This window comes from Salmo trutta, chromosome 9 (genome assembly GCF_901001165.1).
Source record: "Salmo trutta chromosome 9, fSalTru1.1, whole genome shotgun sequence".
Classification (NCBI taxonomy): domain Eukaryota; kingdom Metazoa; phylum Chordata; class Actinopteri; order Salmoniformes; family Salmonidae; genus Salmo; species Salmo trutta.
The window spans coordinates 4,343,016-4,362,862 of NC_042965.1; the positions used below are offsets into that span (position 1 = coordinate 4,343,016).

The following is a 19,847-nucleotide window of genomic DNA, read 5'->3' on the forward strand; positions in this document are numbered from 1 at the left end:
AAAAGGCACCCCTAGATCCCTATCTGTGTATGTACCTGAATAGGGGCCCTTATCCTTCTACAGTGATACATTGAGCCTGATGAAAAGTGTTTTCTGTAGTCATCCGATCGTAATTATAAGTAAACGCAAAACATAGCGTGGGACCAACCACTTTCCTTGCAGGTCAACAGGAATTTATGGAAGGGTTGACTTCAGTTGCAGGTCATGTGGTTCTCTCTCAGGGCCATGCTTTTATATAATCTGCCTCAACCAATCTCCTCCCACAACTGGCAGATTGATCATTCAACAGAATTATGTATCGGAAGATATATTGCAGTTTCAATATCAAAGCTAACGTGACTAATGATCATCTCTTTTTGGTTGTAATAAGTCCTGAATGGACACTGTTATATTCGAAACATCCTGAAGACTATAAAGAGAGAAATGGATTGACTGCAGCTCAGTGTTTGTCCACACAGTAGGTGTCCAGAGTTGACATCTCACCTCTTGGAGCAGAGCTTGCTGACATTCTGCAGGATAAATTAGGTTTGGTTAGGATTACAGTTAGGTTAGGATTAAGTTAGGTTGACCTCTCACCTCTCGGAGCAGAGCTTGCGGGCCTTCTGCAGCTGCATGGAGCACCACTTGGGCCTCCTCTCCTCCAGAGCCTGCAGTACCTTGTGCACAGTGGGCTTGGGCACACCCTTCTGCTGGCCCTGGCCAATGGTCCCCTGGAGGCACTCTGACAGCAGGGCCAGTCTCTCCTTGGCCCCCCGGTCCAAAGGCAAACCGCACAGCAGCTCCAGTGAGTTGGGGTCCTCCAGGCACTGGCAGAGACAGCTAAGGAGGGCCCAGAGGAGCAGGCCTGTGGAGCGCAGCTGCCGAGCATGCTGGGAAAGGTGTTTCTCTGCTGTGTGGAAGAGGAAGCGTACTGGCAGGGGGAGGGAAGCCACAGCCGAGGGCAGGTTGGTGTAGATGAAGGAGAGGGCCTGGAGGGCCAGATTCACCACACCTGAACAGACAGGAGAGACAAACCAGGGGTCAGGAAACAAAGTGTTTCAAACAATACTGAGCATGAAATAAATATGTTAATTTAGCTAATGGCTAATCAATTGGGTTCCGGTGTATTACAAGAAGAGATGCAATGCGAATATACATTTTTTTGTCATCTCTAGAATTTGGTCCACACAAAAAGTGTGAGACAGTGGCGCCAGTACGTACTCTTAGCTGATTCCCTTCCCTTGGGTGTCTGAAGGGTATAGCTCCACTCCTTGGGGACTTTAGTGAGGATGTTGTCTGGGACGTCCCGTCTGAGCAGGGGGGAAAAGGGCTCCTCAGAGGCCTGCCAAGCCAGTACCATGGTGACCAGATGGCCCAGAAGGCAGTGGACAGGCTGGTTGACCACTGCCCGGATAAAGCTGATCACCACGGGGACAGGCCGCACTGAATCTAGGACAGGCCAGGACAGGACAGGGTCAGCAATCACGTTCATGACAGAGGAAGAGTAGTCGTTCTGAGTGTTCCAGAGTGCTCTTCTTCTAAATTGGCTAATGCTTATCAACCGTTGTATTTAAATCAGCAACTTATCAAAACCTGGGAAATCAGGTGAGAAAACTCTGTCAATCACCGGTTATAAATCACAATTTCAGTGCCAAGGAGAGAAAGATTATTTGAGGGTGAAAAACTGAAAACAGAACAACAGATTTAAAAAGCTGAACGTTGTAACCTTTAATCTTTTGGTGCTGAGAAGTGTTTGAAACCCACTACCAGGAGAAGAGAGGTATTCTGTATCAAAGCCAGGTGGGCATTAGGTGGATACCAGCTTTGCCGAAGTCAGGCCTTTCAACGTTTTGGCCTTCAATACCCTGTACATATCAGTACCAGAACAGCAACAGTGTGCAGCTGTACGGCGCTCATAACGTTTCCACAGCATTAGCAGTAAAACAAAGAGCTACATCAGAGAGATTTAGTACAGTGGCAGGACTGGAATGCATTGAAGTCCCAGGGGAATCCTACCATCTATAACTCTCCATCCCTTCAAAACAGAAAGTAGAAGAAAAAACGACGTGATATAGGTCTGCTACATGGTAAAGCAAGACCTCTGTCTCCAAAACCTCAACCCGTTTGTCAAAAGTCACCCCACACCCAAACCCTGTTCACAACTCAGCACTTATATAATCACTGACTACTTCAACGCATAAGACTTCAACCAGCTCGAGCTGATCGTTCAGTCATTGGGCATTACAGACTGTAAAGAGCACACAGAACAGTAGAGAAGTTCCCAGAGAGATGAATAGTTTGGTTCGGGGAACTCCTGTGCCCCAAAATTCAATTAAACACCATCTCAGTTGGGAGGTGCATCCCAGAGCTGCAATTAAGCCAACGATAGCGGGAGACACACAGAAAGAGAGAGAGAGAGAGAGAGAGAGAGAGCGAGAGCACTGGGTGACATTGAGACTACAGGAGTGAATCCACCACTGTCTTCTCTCCTTCTCCCCTTCCAACCTCCTATCCAATCACCCTAATTTATGCAACAATAATTACCTCTCGCATGTGATGGAGACAAAAACTACAGCAAAAGGAGCTGGGACTCCACAGGAGCCCTGATTAAACCCAAAATCAAAGCTTTCGCCAGAGAAAAGGAAGTGTCAGGGAATAATTGCAGTCTGTGTTATTGAGCACTGAACGATTAGTAGTACGAATAGCTCGACAGGAAGAGCTGATGTTGAAGCGGGGCTTTTTCTATGTTTTGTAATGGAAATGACAACACGTAAACAGTCACCAGAGAGCCAGTTAAGGGAGGGTTTGTGCTACAGTTTAGGATTATTTGTACTGAGCCTCGAATTCATTTGGATAAAAGCCCACTTCGGACGTGGTGTATTCGTTACAATGGTGACGACAGTGTTTACCAATGGGCATGCACACACACTAGCACGCACGCACACATGCACGCACGCACACACGCACTCACACACACCCACACACGGCCACATAACTACTAATACTTAGCGTTAACCTATATGTTGATTTGAACCTGACGTGGGTCAAATACACATGTCAAATAGTTTCATATATTTAATTTTAGGTGTGTTTTATTTAGCTTGGAGTTTGTAATTTTGGAACTATTCCACTGGTTCCGTTGTACCAGTCAAACTAAATCAATTGCAGCTCAAGTTGGCTATTTCCCAAAACGTGATGTATTTGGATCCAGATCTGAACATTAGGGACCATGGCAAAGTTAGGACATACAGTTGAAGTCAAAAGCTTACATACACCTTAGCCAAATACATTTAAACTCAGTTTTTCACAATTCCTGACATTTAATCGTTGTAAAAATTCCCTGTTTTAAGTTGGTTAGGATCACCACTTTATTTTAAGAATGTGACATGTCAGAATAATAGTAGAGAGAATGATTTATTTCAGCTTTTATTTATTTCATCACATTCCCAGTGGGTCAGAAGTTTACATACACTCAATTAGTATTTGATAGCATTGCCTTTAAATTGTTTAACTTGGGTCAAATGTTTTGGGTAGCCTTCCACAAGCTTCCACAATAAGTTGGGTGAATTTTGGCCCATTCCCCCTGACAGAGCTGGTGTAACTGAGTCAGGTTTGTAGGCCTCCTTGCTCGCACACGCTCTTTCAGTTCTGCCCACAAATTTTCTATAGGATTGAGGTCAGCGCTTTGCGATGGCCACTCCAAAACCTTGACATTGTTGTCTTTAAGCCATTTTGCAACAATTTTGGAAGTATTCTTCGGGTCATTGTCCATTTGGAAGACCCATTTGCGACCAAGCTTTAACTTCCTGACTGACGTCTTGAGATGTTGCTTCAATATATCCACATAATTCTCCTTCCTCATGTTGCCATCTATTTTGTGAAGTGCACCAGTCCCTCCTGCAGCAAAGCACCCCCACAACATGATGCTGCCACTCCCGTGCTTCACAGTTGGGATAGTGTTCTTCGGCTTGCAAGCCTCCCCCTTTTTCCTCCAAACATAACGATGGTCATTATGGCCAAACAGTTCTATTTTTGTTTCATCAGACCAGAGGACATTTCTCCAAAAAGTACAATCTTTGTCTCCATGTGCAGTTGCAAACTGTAGTCTGGCTTTTTTTTATGGCGATTTTGGAGCAGTGGCTTCTTCCTTGCTGAGCGGCATTTCAGGTTATCAATATAGGACTCGTTTTACTGTGGATGGATATAGATACTTTTCTACCTGTTTCCTCCAGCATCTTCACAAGGTCCTTTGGTGTTGTTCTGGGATTGATTTGCTCTTTTCGCACCAAAGTACGTTCATCTCTAGGAGACAGTACGTGTCTCCTTCCTGAGCGGTATGCCGGCTGAGTTGGTGTTTATACTTGCGTACTATTGTTTGTACAGATGAACGTGGTACCTTCAGGCGTTTGGAAATTGGTCCCAAGGATGAATCAGAGGTATTCGTTTGATTTCCCCATGATGTCAAGCAAAGAGGCACTGAGTTTGAATGTAGGCCTTGAAATACATCCACAGGTACACCTCCAATTGACTCAAATTATGTAAATTAGCGTATCAGAAGCTTCTAAAGCCATGACATTTTCTGGAATTTTCCAAGCTTTTTAAAGGAACAGTCAACTTAGTGTATGTAAACTTCTGACCCACTGGAATTGTGATACAGTGAATTATAAGTGAAATAATAATATGTCTGTAAACAAAGTAGATGTCCTAACTGACTTGCCAAAACTATAGTTTAGCAAGACATGTGGAGTGGTTGAAAAACGAGTTTTAATGACTCCAACGTAAGTATATGTAAACTTCCGTCTTCAACTGTAGGTTTCTTCAGTGCGTTTCTTTGGAAAATGCAGTCTGTATCCTGCATTGTGTGCTCTCGAGTGCCTACAGTACAGTGCACTCCTGTGTAAAATATAGGTTCTGTTTATCAACAATGAGGTTTGAATACCTGCCAGGCTGTATAGATAGTCCCATAAGTGTCCTCTGTCAAAGTAAGTCTCCAGGGCCAGAGTCAGGGCTTTGGGGAAATTGTTCAGAGAGCTGAGCACGTTGTACATAGCCTCCATAAACTCATCTCCAGCATCGCTCTTCACAGGAGACACAGCATCAGCATCTGCCTCCTCCTCCATGCAGAAATCTGAAAAGATAGTCCTCTTTTAGGAAAAGTTGAAGTGACAGACACACATAAAATGCCAAGTACAATAGTGAAACCCAAGCATTCAAACACGTTTGGGAGTGTGAGTCAGTTTTGAATGGGGTCTCTTCAGCTGCAATATGTGGCCGTGCACTGCTAACCTTCCATTTCAACCTTAGCCGTCATGATACAGAACATTCCCCAGCTGCACCTTCGAGGTGGGGGCTGAGGAGAGGTGGAAATAAAGCAATATCAAAAGCGTCAAGTGAGAAAATATCTCAAGGCTGTCAAGGCTGTCCAAACTGGGACACGCCAACGAAAGGTAACAAAATAACTATTGGCATAGAAAATACACACCCACACATCTTTAGTGAAACTATACAATAACAACTGAATCCCCAAGCCTCTTGTGGATGAATATCTAGTAGACGGAAGGCAGGAAATAAGTAGGAACACGTTCTGCCAGGATGTCCTTGTGGGGGTCGCTGCAGGCATGGTGTGGTGAGGGTTGTGGGTGGGGGTGGGCGGTGGGGGTAGGGGCCGAGGGGGAAGGGGATCATCTGTGTTCCTCCGGTGGCACAGGTCCAGAGGCCGTCCGTCAGTCTGTTTTGTGGGAGATGACAGGTATTTGAATAGGAGGCCGAATGCAACGCAACTCTCAATGAGCGGGCCCTTTGATGGAAGGCAGGGAGCTGTTTGCGTTCCCCCTTGACAAATGTTGGACTGTTTTAAAATGACAGGCCTAAATTACCTGCCGCATTAAGGGACGCAGGGGCCCTAATATCACCCGGCTTAATAAGAAGCCAGGAAGCCCATCGCCGCTCAACCACTGATGGGAATTGATTTCCTTTCTGGTTTTTTTCTCCCGACGCGGCACAAAAAAAGTGGTCAAACATCCTTTGACCTACAATCACTCTATTACACTGCATTATGTGGATAATGCTGCCGCCTTGTAGTCTGTCGGCCTGGTAATTGGTCCTTAAGGAGAGGGCGCATGGTGATAGCGCCATGCCCACTGTCGAGGGGAAAGGGGGGACTTATATTAATTTCCACTTGGGGTGCTGAAGAGCATGGCGGGTTAACTAGACACCTTTTAATAATTATCCCATTATGGAGCCTGAGATGAGTTATGATAGATAGACTACTGTTCCATCTCTGAGGAGTCTCTCTCTCTCTCTCTCTCTCTCTCTCTCTCTCTCTCTCTCTCTCTCTCTCTCTCTCTCTCTCTCTCTCTCTCTCTCTCTCTCGCTGTAATTGGAAGCAGACACAGTGTGTGATGATAATAAAACAGTCCTGTGTATAAAGCTGCTCATTTACAGAGAGGACCTAGCGTAGCAGAAACCCCTGCCCGGCCTGCTGCTGCGCGAGAGGACAGACCCACCTATCAGAGAGCAGTTAAGGCAGCAGTGGCTGCTGAGAGTTGGGACAAGGAGGATGGCCGGGTTTGTCTGGTTCCTCTTAATTAGCTGGTCTCCGAGGTAGACTTCGGTGTGGTGGCGATGTTGATTTACGACGGTGCAGTGCAGGCCCGGGCGGCGGTGGGGAGGGGAGAAATGCTAGCTAGCTGCCGTCTTCTTAGAAGGCTGGCGTTGTTATTAATGAGGTCGCTTTAATGTGAATTAATGTGCAAGTGCACAACAGTCTTTAAAGGTTACACTTTCCCAATGTGGAGAGAGGAGAAGGAGATGTTTAAAGGTCAGTGTGTGAGCTCAGGTTAGCCCTGTTGGGTGTTTATTACGGCTCTCTATTGATTTAGTCAGGATGATGAAGGCCCTGATGATGATGAGGAGGATGATGAGAACTCCATAAAACAAATGGGCTCCATCCAAAGATGTTCAGGCACTGCACAGCCCGTCCATAGATGTGATTAGTTCCATTGGGGCCCTGGACACAGATTACATTTGAAAGGTATCATAACCAAAGTGGACCCTATCCTACCCATGGGCCTCTGGGAAGGGAGGGCTCGTCTTTGGTTTCACTTTGCCTAATAAAGATCTAACACATGAATAAAAAAATATATCATATTTGGGAGAATGAAGAGTTTGTGCAACCAACAAAACAACAACATAACATCTCAGAAAATTGTGCTGGATATCGGACTCATTTTTCATTTTCAATCACCCAGGTGTGTGTGGTGCAACGAGCAGGTCGTTAGAGTATTTCCATCAGAATGTCTTACGGGAGTGTTCCAGGAGGACTCGCAGCAGGTGACAGTCTCTGTGCAGGATGGCGGTCAGCAGCAACCTGGGACTGCATCTCGGGTCAGAGGTCAGCAGCCTCAGCTGGCACTCGGAGGTCGCTTCGTCCGCCAGGCCCTCCCTTCAACCGAGACCGTCACAGGACAGACCGACGGGAGAAACGGTGGCGGGAGAAACAACACACAACAACAGTGACAGATCTGCAGCGTCGGGTAACTGGAATGATAGAAAGCAGTCCATTCAGACAAGGGAGGACGCGCGTCCGTGAAACCGCAAATATACTGTTATGATAAAGCAACTTCCTTGAATGTCAGTTCCTCCCCTACCAGATTAGTCCGCAAATGCCTTCATGCTCGCTTACTTAGAGTGTGCACCGGGAAGGAATTACATTTAATCTTGGCCAGCTCAAAGCAAATGAACATTTGGGGAGAAGCCAAATACATAAATATACAGCATAACCCTCTCTGTATTTTGTAGAACCATGAGGTTGCAGCCAGCTGGGTGTAATGAGGCATGTCCTTGGAGTTTGCGTGTTGAGTGTGCATGTGTGTGAACGTGTGAGTGTGCGTGTGAGTGCGCCCGGGCCGTGTGTTGTATACGTCTCAATAAAAAGCTGATAAAGGGCAGGAAAAAGTAGGCGGAGGAAGGGGGAGGGAAAGTTAGCCATCCCGTTCCAGCCAAAACGTGAGAGCGTGGTGCACCCTGCTGCTGGAGTGAGGAACACTATACCTTAACCTGACGGTGCAATTTATGATGTCACTGGGGCTGCAAATCCAGGAGAGATCCTCCCTTAACTGCTGTGATAAATCTGACCAGCTACGGCGCAGGGTCGGCTTCCAGTGTCAAAACAGAGAGCTCCACACTTTTGATTGGCCGTAATGCTACTTGATTTATCGACGTGCTTTGTGTTTTTATTGTTGTTTTATTTAATAATCATCACAGTCGGTTTATGTGAGGAGCTGAGTTGTGGGAAGGTCTGGTTACAGGGCCCAGCCATGGAAGGACCTGTGGATTTGGCCAGGGAACCACAGCACAGCAAGGCACCCTGCCATCGCTGAACATGAGGAAAATAAAGAAGGTCATAAACATAAACTCATTTCAACTCTCAGGGAGTATGGCAGGGGTTGGGGGGAGGGGGTGATTTGTGCTCTCTAAGCCTGCGATGACATCACCCAAGAGTACGGGTGGTGAGGGGTGGGGGCAGTATAGGGCGAGGGCGGAGAGTGACTGAGTGCACCTTCACAGGTCAGAAAAGTCCTTCCCAAACCCCCAAACACGAACGCATGCACGCACACGACCCACCCCTCTTCCCACTCCGAAACAGTCGTCTCTGTTCACACCCCTCAGTGAAAAACCCCCTCAGCAGCCATTAACAAAAACACAGTGTGTGTAGTAGCACTATTGCTTCCCACCTCGACTTCTTTAACTGCATCTGTGTTGTATTACAGTCCCTGGGTAAGACTGGGGCCCTCACAAAGACAACGCCCTAGCAGAGTAAAGTAGGAGCTTTTTATGCAGACTACCTGGCCCTAACTCAGCACACATATGGTGCTTGACATATGGTCCTTGGGCCGTGGTGGGTATACTCTCCGCGTGTAAGAGTTTGAGCGAGTGTGTGAATGCTACGTACCGTGCTGCCTGCTGGGTGAACAGGCCAGGGTGGATGGCACTGAGCCAGTGTATGCCAGGGCTGCCTGGGGAATGGGCCAGAGCTGGCGCAGAGCCCTCTCCAGGTCTGTACTGGAAAGTCCTGAGGGATATGACACATAGCCATCAGAATACAGCATATCAGCCCTATGTGTCCTTTGCATATGCCGTGACTGTGTATGGACCTCAGAACAGCCTCATTTCGTCAGGGCATGGACTCTACAAGGTATCGAAAGCGTTCCACAAGGTCGCTGGCCCATGTTGACTCCAATGCTTCCCACAGTTGTGTCAAGTTGACTGGATGTCCTTTGGGTGGTGGACCATTATTGATACACACGGGAAACTGTTCTGCGTGAAAAACCCAGCAGCGTTGCAGTTCTTGACACAAACCGGTCCCCTTCATCTACACTGATTGAAGTGGATTTAACAGGCGACATCAATAAGGGATCATAGCTTTCACCTGGATTCACCTGTTCAGTCTATGTCATGGAAGGAGTGTTTTGTACACTCAGTGTACAGCAGATGGTGGTTGAACTGATGGTGTCGCGGTGTGACACCCTATGTAAAGAGTGGTCTGTTGCAACAAAGCCAGGTTAATCTTACCATGCTGCAGTAATGTACATTAACATAGGTTTATGATGTCAGAGTGAACCCCTGGGACTAAGCGGGCTGTTTAAATGACGACAGTTCCCAGAGGTTTGAGGTTGGTAAAAGGCAGACAGTATGCGCTACAGCTGATTGAATAGTGCGGCCAGTGTGAGAGATCAGATGTCAGAGGCTGTGTCTGTACCAGTAGAGCTGAGGCAGGGGTGCGGTCACGACGACCAGCGTGGTCAGGAGCTGGTCACACAGGCTGTGGATTGAGGCGACCCAGACGTAGCCCGCCACCGACGGCTCTGACTGCGCCAGCGCTTCGGGCCGCTCACACACACTCCACATGAGCTGCTCCACACACAGCAGCACCACCGTGATGTCACACCTGGGGGGGGGGGGGGGGGGGGGTTAGACACTACACAGAGCATCCCTAACTCTCATCAGGCATGACATCATAACATGACAGCATGGTTGGCGAGCCAGATGAAACCTCCTGCTGAGTTTATGACAGGACAGTTACGGGCCTGAGGCCTTCGCTCTACTAAGTAAAAAAAATGGCCTCTTTCATGTCCAAAAAGCAGTAAATCTGTTTCCTCAATTGGTTGTAGGGCTTTTATTGGACTATTTCTTCACGGGAGCCAAATCTGTCATCACCGTTCTAAGTTTGAGGGACAGCATTCCTAAGTGTGTCTTAGTGTAATCATGTGAGGGTTGTGAGTTGCAGCAGAGATAGACAGAGGAACCCTACACTTCCTCTCTCTCTTTGGGAGGCCTGTATGTAACACAGTGCAAGCACACACACACACACACACCCACACACAAGCCCTCTCTCCCAACACTCTAATTCATGGACGGCCTGCACATTGTCATCCGTCAGCGGTGATGTGAGGCAGTTGTGGACTGAAGGCCTCAGCATGTGTTCAGGGTGTGTTTAGTATGTGATAATGCAGCGTTCAGTCTCCCACGTCAAGCCCAAGAGGAATACTTTGGAACTGAGCCTAACCCTAACACTACAACACTAACAACACGAACAAAACCAACACCACAAACAACAACACTAACAACACCAACAATACTAACAACACGATCAACACCAATAACACCAACAGCACAAACAACAACACTAACAACACTAACAATACTAACCACACGAACAACACAAACAATACTAACAACACTAACAATACTAACAACACTAACAATACTAACAGCACAAACAACACAAACAACACTAACAGCACAAACAACACTAACAATACTAAGAACACCAACAACACCAAGACCAACAATACTAACAAGACTAACAAAACGAACAACACCAACAATACTAACAATACTAACAATACTAACAACACCAACAATACTAACAGCACAAACAACAACACTAACAACACTAACAACATGATCAACACCAATAACACCAACAGCACAAACAACAACACTAACAACACTAACAATACTAACCACACGATCAACACCAACAACACCAACAGCACAAACAACACTAACAACACTAACAATACTAACAACACCAACAACACCAAGACCAACAACACCAACAATACTAACAACACTAATACTTCTAACAATGCCAACACCACTAACAATACTAACACTACTAACAACACTAACAATACTAACACCACTAACAATACTAACATCACTAACAATACTAACAACACTAACAATACTACCAATACTATGAACACTAACAATACTTGCAACATTGTCAACACTAATACTTCTAACAATGCCAACACCACTAACAATACTAACAACACTAACAATACTAACATCACTAACAATACTAGCATCACTAACAATTCTAACAACACTAACAATTCTAACAACACTAACAATACTATCAGCACCAATAACACTAACAATAATAACACCACTAACACTACAAACAATACTAACACTACAACAATACTAACACTACTAACAATAATAAAAACACTAACACTACAAACAACGCAAACAATACCAACAATACAAACAATACTAACACTACTAACAATACTATCAGCCCTAACACCGCTAATGCCACTAACACTACTAACAATACTAACAATACTAGCAATAGTAACACTACTAACAATACTAACAACACTAACACTGCTAACACCACTAGCAATACTAACACCACAAACAACACTAACACTGCTAAAAGCACTAACACTGCTAACACCACTAGCAATACTAACAATACTAACAACACTAACAACACTAGCAAAACTAGCAATACTAACAATACTAACACTACTAACAATACTAACACCACTAACAACACTGTGTGTGTGTGTGTGTGTGTGTGTGTGTGTTGCTGTATGCATATGTGCACGTGTGTGTGGGGAAGCCCTGCCTCATACCATACTGTACCTGATCTGCAGGTGCCTCTTGTAGGAGGGCCGTGCCCTGGAGTACCTCTGCACCAGAACCTGCAGACTCTCACTGGTCACCTGAGCCAGCACGTCCCGCCCCACAGAGCCCGGCACAGCCAACCACAGGTCAGTACGCAGCCCAGTCAGGAAGTAGTGCCACATCTGCACTGAGAATGAACACCTATCACCCTGCAGAGAGAGAGAGAGAGAGAGAGAGCGAGAGAGAGAGAGAGAGAGAGAGAGAGAGAGAGAGAGAGACTCCTCAGAGATGGAACAGTAGAGATGGATAGATGGGAGAAACAGTGAGCAAGCGAGAGAAAGAGAGATATAATGAATGTGAGAGAGAGAGAGAGAGAGAGAGAGAGAGAGAGAGAGAGAGAGAGAGAGAGAGAGAGAGAGAGACAGTGCTGTCAACACATAGAAGGCCCCATGGTCACACCACCTGCACTCTGCACCTGGGCTCCTGTTCCCCTATGTGACTAAAGACTGCTTTCATGCCCTGATCAGTGGAAGGCATCACAGACAAGGGGAACTGTCTAGAATATCACTAAACACACACACACACACACACACACACACACACACACACACACACACACACACACAAACACACACACACAGATGTTCACACACACACACACACACACACACACACACACACACACACACACACAGATGTTCACTCACACACACACACTCTCTCACACACACACACACACACACAAACACACACACATACACACACACACACACACACAGATGTTCACACACACACTCACACACACACACACAGATGCTCAGGCACACGCATGCACACACTGAAATTAGATGACAGAAAGATGAATGGGTTTTACATCGGGTCAAAGAAATGTTGTAAAAGAAAGACAGAGAGAGAGAGGAGAGAGAGGTGGAGAGCGAGAGAGAGAGACATAATGAGAGAGGCTGGTTTCCTGTCTCTAATTGCTTTCAGACAAGGGTGGGGAAACAGTCCTACAGTTGGTGTTGTGACCAAAGAGAGATTATTAACAACATGTTCGACATCTAGTAATGATCTCAACCCCCTCTTCCCCCTCCTCCCCCCAAGCCAATCATTTAGGGATTGTCTCTGGACAGAGAGCATGACCATACGTCCGGGATTAAGACTCCATCCTCTGCCTCTGGACCCAACAGACCCCCCTGAATTACAATCTGTACCAGGACCAAGAGGAAGTGCACATGTGGCTGAGACTTGTCTGTGGCTGGGCCTGGCCAGGTTCTGGGTCTTGGTACTGGGTCTGGGCCGGAAGAGCTAAGCTGCCTCCCCTGAGCTCCAGGATCCAGGACAGACAGAAGAAAACACACCTGCACACAGCAGGCCTGTCTGACCTCAGTGACCGGGAATGGAGGGAGAGGGAGGGAGTGGGCGAGGGAGGGAGTGAGGGGATTCTGGGTTGGTTTAGGGGGCATAGGTATGGGAGGACAGGGGCTCCAGCAGCCCTGTTTCCAGATGGTCACAGTGCAGACGCCTCGATCCCACCAGCCCTCAGGGAAGCACAGGAGCCCCAGATGTGCTGGGAGAGCTGAGAGTGGAGCCCTGAGTTTGGGGGCAGGAGGGGAAGGGGGTGCTAATAGCGTAAAGAGTGCATTTTGGGAATAAATCTAAAGAGAGAGAGCTCTTCATATTTGTAGAGACAAAAAAAAACAACCTTGAATAGACATACAACAAACACAAAAAAACACTACAAGACTCCATTACTCTCTCTTGCTGACAAATACTAGCAGAGAACGTCCATTAGCACAAAGAGCATTACCAAAACGCTTGCTACAGTAGAGTACCATGCAGTAATTGTGGTCTAGCTCACCTCGTAGAAGGGTTTGGGGTCAGCCCAGTGGTGGCTCTCTGCGTCTTGCAGGATAGTGCTGGTGCACACCTGGACACAGTAGCTGGCCAGCTGCTCTCTCAGGCCCTCCGTCACATCCTGGTACCTCTGGATGGGCAGCAGTGTCATGGGCCTGCAGGGCCACAAACAACACACGTACAGGAATACCTTTTAACAGGATTGCACAGGGGCCAAAGAAAGGGGAAGGGGGTCAGGGAGGAAGGGGGAAGTTCAAGAGAATAGGGGGTGAGGGGCCACAAGGCAGGTGAAGGCGGGGCGCATGAGGGAAGAGGTAGGGCACATGGGCAAGCAGGGCACTTTGAGGAGGGACACGTGGAGTGCAGTGGCCAAAGGGGTACTAGGAGGTAAACAAATCTGCCAGATGTTTTCACAAATGGCTGTGATTAGAACCACTCCATCATTTCCCTTCTTTCCTTCTCTCTTAGCCCCTCCCCCTTTAAACAGCCCACCCCCTTCCCTCCAAACTCTCTCCATCTTGCTCCCCAGCCCTCTCTGTCAGCGCTAGGCCGCACAGACTCTCTGTAGCCTTCTCCCTCTCCTCTGCCTTTACCCTTTGGCTCAGTTTGAGAGGCAACATCTGTTTTCCAACCAACGCATCTCCTCCATTACACCAGACAGACGAACGGACGGTGCAGTCAGGCCATCGCTCGCACACAGATATGCAGATTCTTTACAACTCAATTACAGAGTTTTAGTACATTTGGCAGTGCTCTGACAATCTCCCTTGGCTGAGAAACTACACTGGACCTCAATAAATCCCAAAGAATATTTTGGAAAATATGTCTGGTGAACCCCCTGGCTTTTTATGGCTTTCTGCTTGTTTTAAATCTTTGTTGTCATGGAGGTGCAGTTTTCTATTATCCATGACCAGGGTTGGGGAGTAACAGATTACATGTAATCTGTTACATGTAAGGGATTACAAAAAATGGTAACTGTAATCCGTTATGTTAAATATTGTAATCAGATTACAGGTACTTTAGAAAAACTAGATGATTACTTTGAGGATTACTTTTAAATTCAGAAAGGATGTTTTCAAAAAAATATCTTTGACACTCCTCTGTTTTCTCAATGACATTCAAACCAGCATTGAAAAAAGGTGCAAGTTTAAATTTGAACGAGTCTGACCACAAGACAGAGACCACTATGTGTTTGATGGATCGCGGGAAAAGAGCAGGAATAGGCTTTTGTAGGCTCCATTCCAAGCTATGTCTTCCAATGGTGCGACTGCTGTCGGCATCCAAAGATTATCCAACTTGAATAAACGCTTGGAGGTAAGGATGACAGTAGTGGTGTAGTCTACGGTGATACGGATATCACTTATTATTGATATCTACATAGCGCGTTGATGTGAATCACACTGCTGCGCTCTCGTTTAGCTATTTGCACCGTATGGATTGTGGCTGTTGTGGATGGCTGATCACAAATCTAAATGTGTATTTCAAACCAGTAATGGTTGAATTCAAGATGTTTACCCTGCCTATCAATCATTGTATTTTAACCAGTGGACAGCCAGTGAATGATACATTCTTGCAACAGCTGCATAGTGTGGATCGCAGCCTATGGAATAAAAATGGGGCTTTTATTGCTCAATCTAATTAATGCTGATAAAATAAATCCATAGGCCTAATGGACACATGCACAAACTCGTACACGTTTGGTAGACTTAAAGGGACAATCTGTAGTCGCTACATTCATTTTTGGACTATATATCAATGGATATATCCATAGATTCTTGAAGAATATAACTTGTAAATGCCTCATGAGCTTAGTTCAACTGTCATACTTCATGAGAACCCAAAACATAAGCTTGTTTTACTCCAATGTTTGTAAACATTGTAAATGTAACATGGTTAAAACTATACTTTTTATATAATGGATGGCCAGTCCTTGCATCCATAGCTCTGTCTATTCATCTGAGAGTGGTTATATTTCTCCAGGCCCATCCCTCATCTTTTTACCAAAAGAGAGGCTGGGCGACCATTTTGTTATTGTTTCATCTGTGGATTTGCCCTTTAAACAGCTGCAAAATATCAAGATATCAAAGTGTCACCAACTAAAAGGTAAACAAAAGGCCTATAGCAAATGCAGCATATGGCATTCATTTTTCACATGTAAATAGCACTTTTCAGTGGTGCTTAAAGCATGCCATTCCATGAGTGCAGCATTTATTTTTCAACTCGAATCAATGAGCCCAATCAGTCCTCCATGACAACACAATCATAAACAACAGAGTAGGGCTGGCTAACAATTCCTTAGTTTTGGGGTCATGCTCAGGTAAAACAATTTGGCTAATCTATACTTCCATATTTCCAAGTCCTATTCTTGAAGATCAAGGGGCATAACATTTATTGGAATGACTGGAATTCTGATAGACTTTCGTTTTTAATGTAAAGACATCATTTCATTGTATTATATGTAGTAGAAAGCACCTCTTGCACTGAGATGCAGTGCCTTAGACCACTGCACCACTCGGGAGCACACATAACCAAACCATGAAGTGAAATGTAACATCCATATATGGACAGCTATGTAAACGTTAACATTGATTTATCCTGCAATAGATGTCGTTCAATTGGTAACATACATTTTTGTCATCTTCTAATGCCTCTTGAGGGGAAAGTAATCTAAAAGTAACTGCACGTAATCAGATTACGTTACTGAGTTTGGGTGACCCAAAAGTTAAGTTACTGATTACAATTTTGGACAGGTAACTAGTAACTGTAACAGATTACATTTAGAATGTAACCTACCCAACCCTGGCCATGACACAGGGTTGTAGTGATTATGTAACTGAGAAGGGAGTTGGAAGGTGGACTGTTGAACAAGGGGAGTGGGTGGTGTTTAATATAACTATTATGCTCTTGTGTGTGGAAACAAACAGAGGTACACAGTCTAAACAGACTCACACTCTGGCTGCGGTGGTGTTAGTCTCTCTGAGTTGGGCCTCATAGTGGCACAGCCGTTGGTGAATGTACATACTGGTGCCCAGCAGAGCAATCAGGTTCTTCAAGGGGGCAGCAGAGGGCACCTCCCCTGCCCGTTCCTCCACACGGCCCAAGATGGCAGACGTGACCCAGGCACACACCTCCACGAAGCTGCAGCGCACCTCCAGGAGGGCGGCATCGCCACACGCCTCCGCCAGGGGCAGGAGGGCATCACACTCCCCCATGATGTCACCGCAGAACTAGACAGAGAGGAACAGAGCGGGGATGGATGAGAGCCAAGCCAACGAGAGAGAGCGAAAGGGAGAGAGAGAGAGAGAGTGACAATACGTCTCAATCCCCTTTGTTTCTCTTCTTTTACACTCCCATCTTATCCATGCCCCTAACTGAAAGGTCAAGGTTCAAAGCTATATCAAATCAAATTTAAAATCAAATCAAATGTATTTATATAGCCCTTCTTACATCAGCTGATATCTCAAAGTGCTGTACAGAAACCCAGCCTAAAACCCCAAACAGCAAGCAATGCAGGTGTAGAAGCACAGTGGCTAGGAAAAACTCCCTAGAAAGGCCAGAACCTAGAAAGAAACCTAGAGAGGAAACAGGCTATGAGGGGTGGCCAGTCCTCTTCTGGCTGTGCCGGGTGGAGATTATAACAGCACATGGCCTAGATGTTCAAATGTTCATAAATGACCAGCATTGTAGAGGTCACAGGTGGCACCTTCATTTGGCACCTTCATTTGGGGAGGACGGGCTCTTAGTTATGAACGGAACGTAATAAATGGAACGCCATCGAACAGATTGAACACATAGTTTGTGTAGAAAGACCGAGCGAGAGACAGACACAGAGACATCAGCCTGACACGCACACACAACCCTTCCCATGGACAGCACACTGAGAATAACGACAGAGGATCAGCGAATGCCAAAGACTCGCACGTGTGTGAATGAGTTCACCCTACTTTTTATATGTGAGCTATGCGCCAGGGTGATTTAAAAGCAGCAAAACATGGCCAGGTACGATAATATATTTCCTAAATTCCCGCAGGAGTTGGCTTGCCCTTAGTGTGGAAAAGCACTGAATGTATTTTCTCCCTTCTCCATAACAAAGCCCTTCCAATAGTGGCGGCACGGATATATCAGCTCAGCTCCATTTTGTTTTACACTCACACTGCCTTACTTGACTTACTGTAACACCGGCAGGAAGTTTGACATTCTGTCAGCGAGTTTTCAATGTGTAGACAGAATTGACATCGCCTTGTAGCAATTCCAGGGCAGAATAAGCCTCTAGTGGGTCAGAAAGGCCAGGGAACAATGTCCATTTGGGCAAGGAAATCAATAGACAATAGAGTGCATCGAGTCATTAGGAGCTTAGCAGAGTCAGTGCCTTGGGCCTGAGGCTTGTCCACCGGCACAGACAGGCGGACGGACGGACGGACGGACAGAGACAAACAGACACAGCGCTCTGAGGACCCACAAGGTGTCAGGGAGATTTATCGCTCACACACCTCAGCTATAGACTGAACCTTAACTAGCTCAGAACAAAGATACGGATCCCTACAAGTCTTACAGGAGCGCTCCACTGCAAGGTGATTGAAATGACACAGAGGTAAGGCACGAATTGGATCACTCTCTGTTTCTATGAGACGTTTGTAACGCGAGGCTACAGGCAGCTGAGAGATTGAGTGTACAGGCAGAGGTGAATGCAGAAAGAGCAAACGTTAACGTTGCGCCGTCAAACTAACGGACATTCAAGGTAACTGCTAAAATAATGGAAACACCAACATAAAGTGTCTTAATAGGGTGATTGGTCACCAAGAGCCAGAACAGCTTCAATGCACCTTGGCATAGATTCTACAAGTGTCTGGAACTCCATTGGAGGGATGCGACACCATTCTTCCATGAGAAATTCCATCATTTGGTGTTTTGTTGGTGGTGGAAAACGCTGTCTCAGGCACTGCTCCACAATCTCCTATAAGTGTTCAATTGGGTTGAGATCTGGTAGCTGAGACACACACACACACACACACACACACACACACACACACACACACACACACACACACACACACGCACACCCTTTTAACCAAGCCATGGTAACCTAGCCATGGTAGCCAAAATACATGACCTTAAGCATGATGGGATGTTAATTCCTTAATTAACTCAGGAACCACACTTGTGTGAAAGCACCTGCTTTCAATATACTGTACTTTGAATCCCTCATTTACTCAAGTGTTTCCTCTATTTTGGCAGTTACCTGTACCTATTTATGGTAATGCAGGCAGTGGAACGGGTCATGCAACTGAAGCTGGGATGAAGCTACAAAGGTATGCATATGAATGAGTGAAATATTGATCGGCTAATGCTTTTGAACCGGCCACATTTCATGCTCTGGTCTTGTATAGTAATTTGCTCTCGCCTCAAACATGCACGCATATGTCAAAAAAGGGAGACAAGAAAAAAAAGGTCTCGCCTTTGGTCTCGGTGGGTGCTCCTCAATGCATATGCATGTATAACCTTTGAGCTGCGAGGCTCTCATATTTTAAGCGTTGACCTACACATAAATATGTTGTCCAGGTCTTGAGCGGAGACAAATTCTGACACTCGTTAGCAACGAGGAGCCAAAACTAGTGTCGGTGTAAAGGGCTAGAGGAGAGGTGGAGGAGATGAAGGAGGAGGAGGAGGAGGAGAAGATGAAGGAGGAGGAGGAGGAGAGGGGAAAAAACACAGGCTTCTTATGAGGCAAGGACGGACAAAGAGGTTTAGGCCCCAATTTGATCAACTGCAGAGAAGGGAAACCGCTGCGGGTTCAATCAAAATGCTTATGGTGTAGCTTATCATAGGTGTTAGCCACATTAAACACAGATACCCTACAACCTGTTCCGCTCACAACCATTATCATTGGATATTGACGTGAAACCAAACCAAACACAGCGTCGACATTCTATGTCAACCCGCAGTGAATCTTTTCCTTGATCTGTAATTGATTGAATTTGGCCTATGATTGTAGAGCTGCATTATGTGTGTAATGGAACCACAGTCAATCATGGTGTCCTGCCCACTGTACGGTACATAACAGGGTGCCAGTCAAAGAGGCACCC

General features: G+C 46.0%; 1 protein-coding gene across 2 annotated transcripts in view; it reads right to left on the reverse strand.

Annotated features, from left to right (window-relative positions):
- The window catches only part of kiaa0825 (KIAA0825 ortholog), a 148,335-nt gene that overhangs the window by 88,833 nt on the left and 39,655 nt on the right, over positions 1-19,847 (reverse strand). The window contains exons 8-16 of one of the 2 annotated variants that reach the window (XM_029762150.1): positions 16,714-16,991; positions 13,769-13,919; positions 11,926-12,116; positions 9,740-9,928; positions 8,933-9,052; positions 7,284-7,423; positions 4,919-5,107; positions 1,201-1,428; positions 577-991 (exon numbers count right to left, since the gene is read on the reverse strand). In XM_029762150.1, the coding sequence (XP_029618010.1) occupies positions 577-991; positions 1,201-1,428; positions 4,919-5,107; positions 7,284-7,423; positions 8,933-9,052; positions 9,740-9,928; positions 11,926-12,116; positions 13,769-13,919; positions 16,714-16,991 (1,901 nt within the window). The remainder of the gene's footprint in view (positions 1-576; positions 992-1,200; positions 1,429-4,918; positions 5,108-7,283; positions 7,424-8,932; positions 9,053-9,739; positions 9,929-11,925; positions 12,117-13,768; positions 13,920-16,713; positions 16,992-19,847) is intronic. The other variant, XM_029762151.1, reaches the window with a different exon arrangement.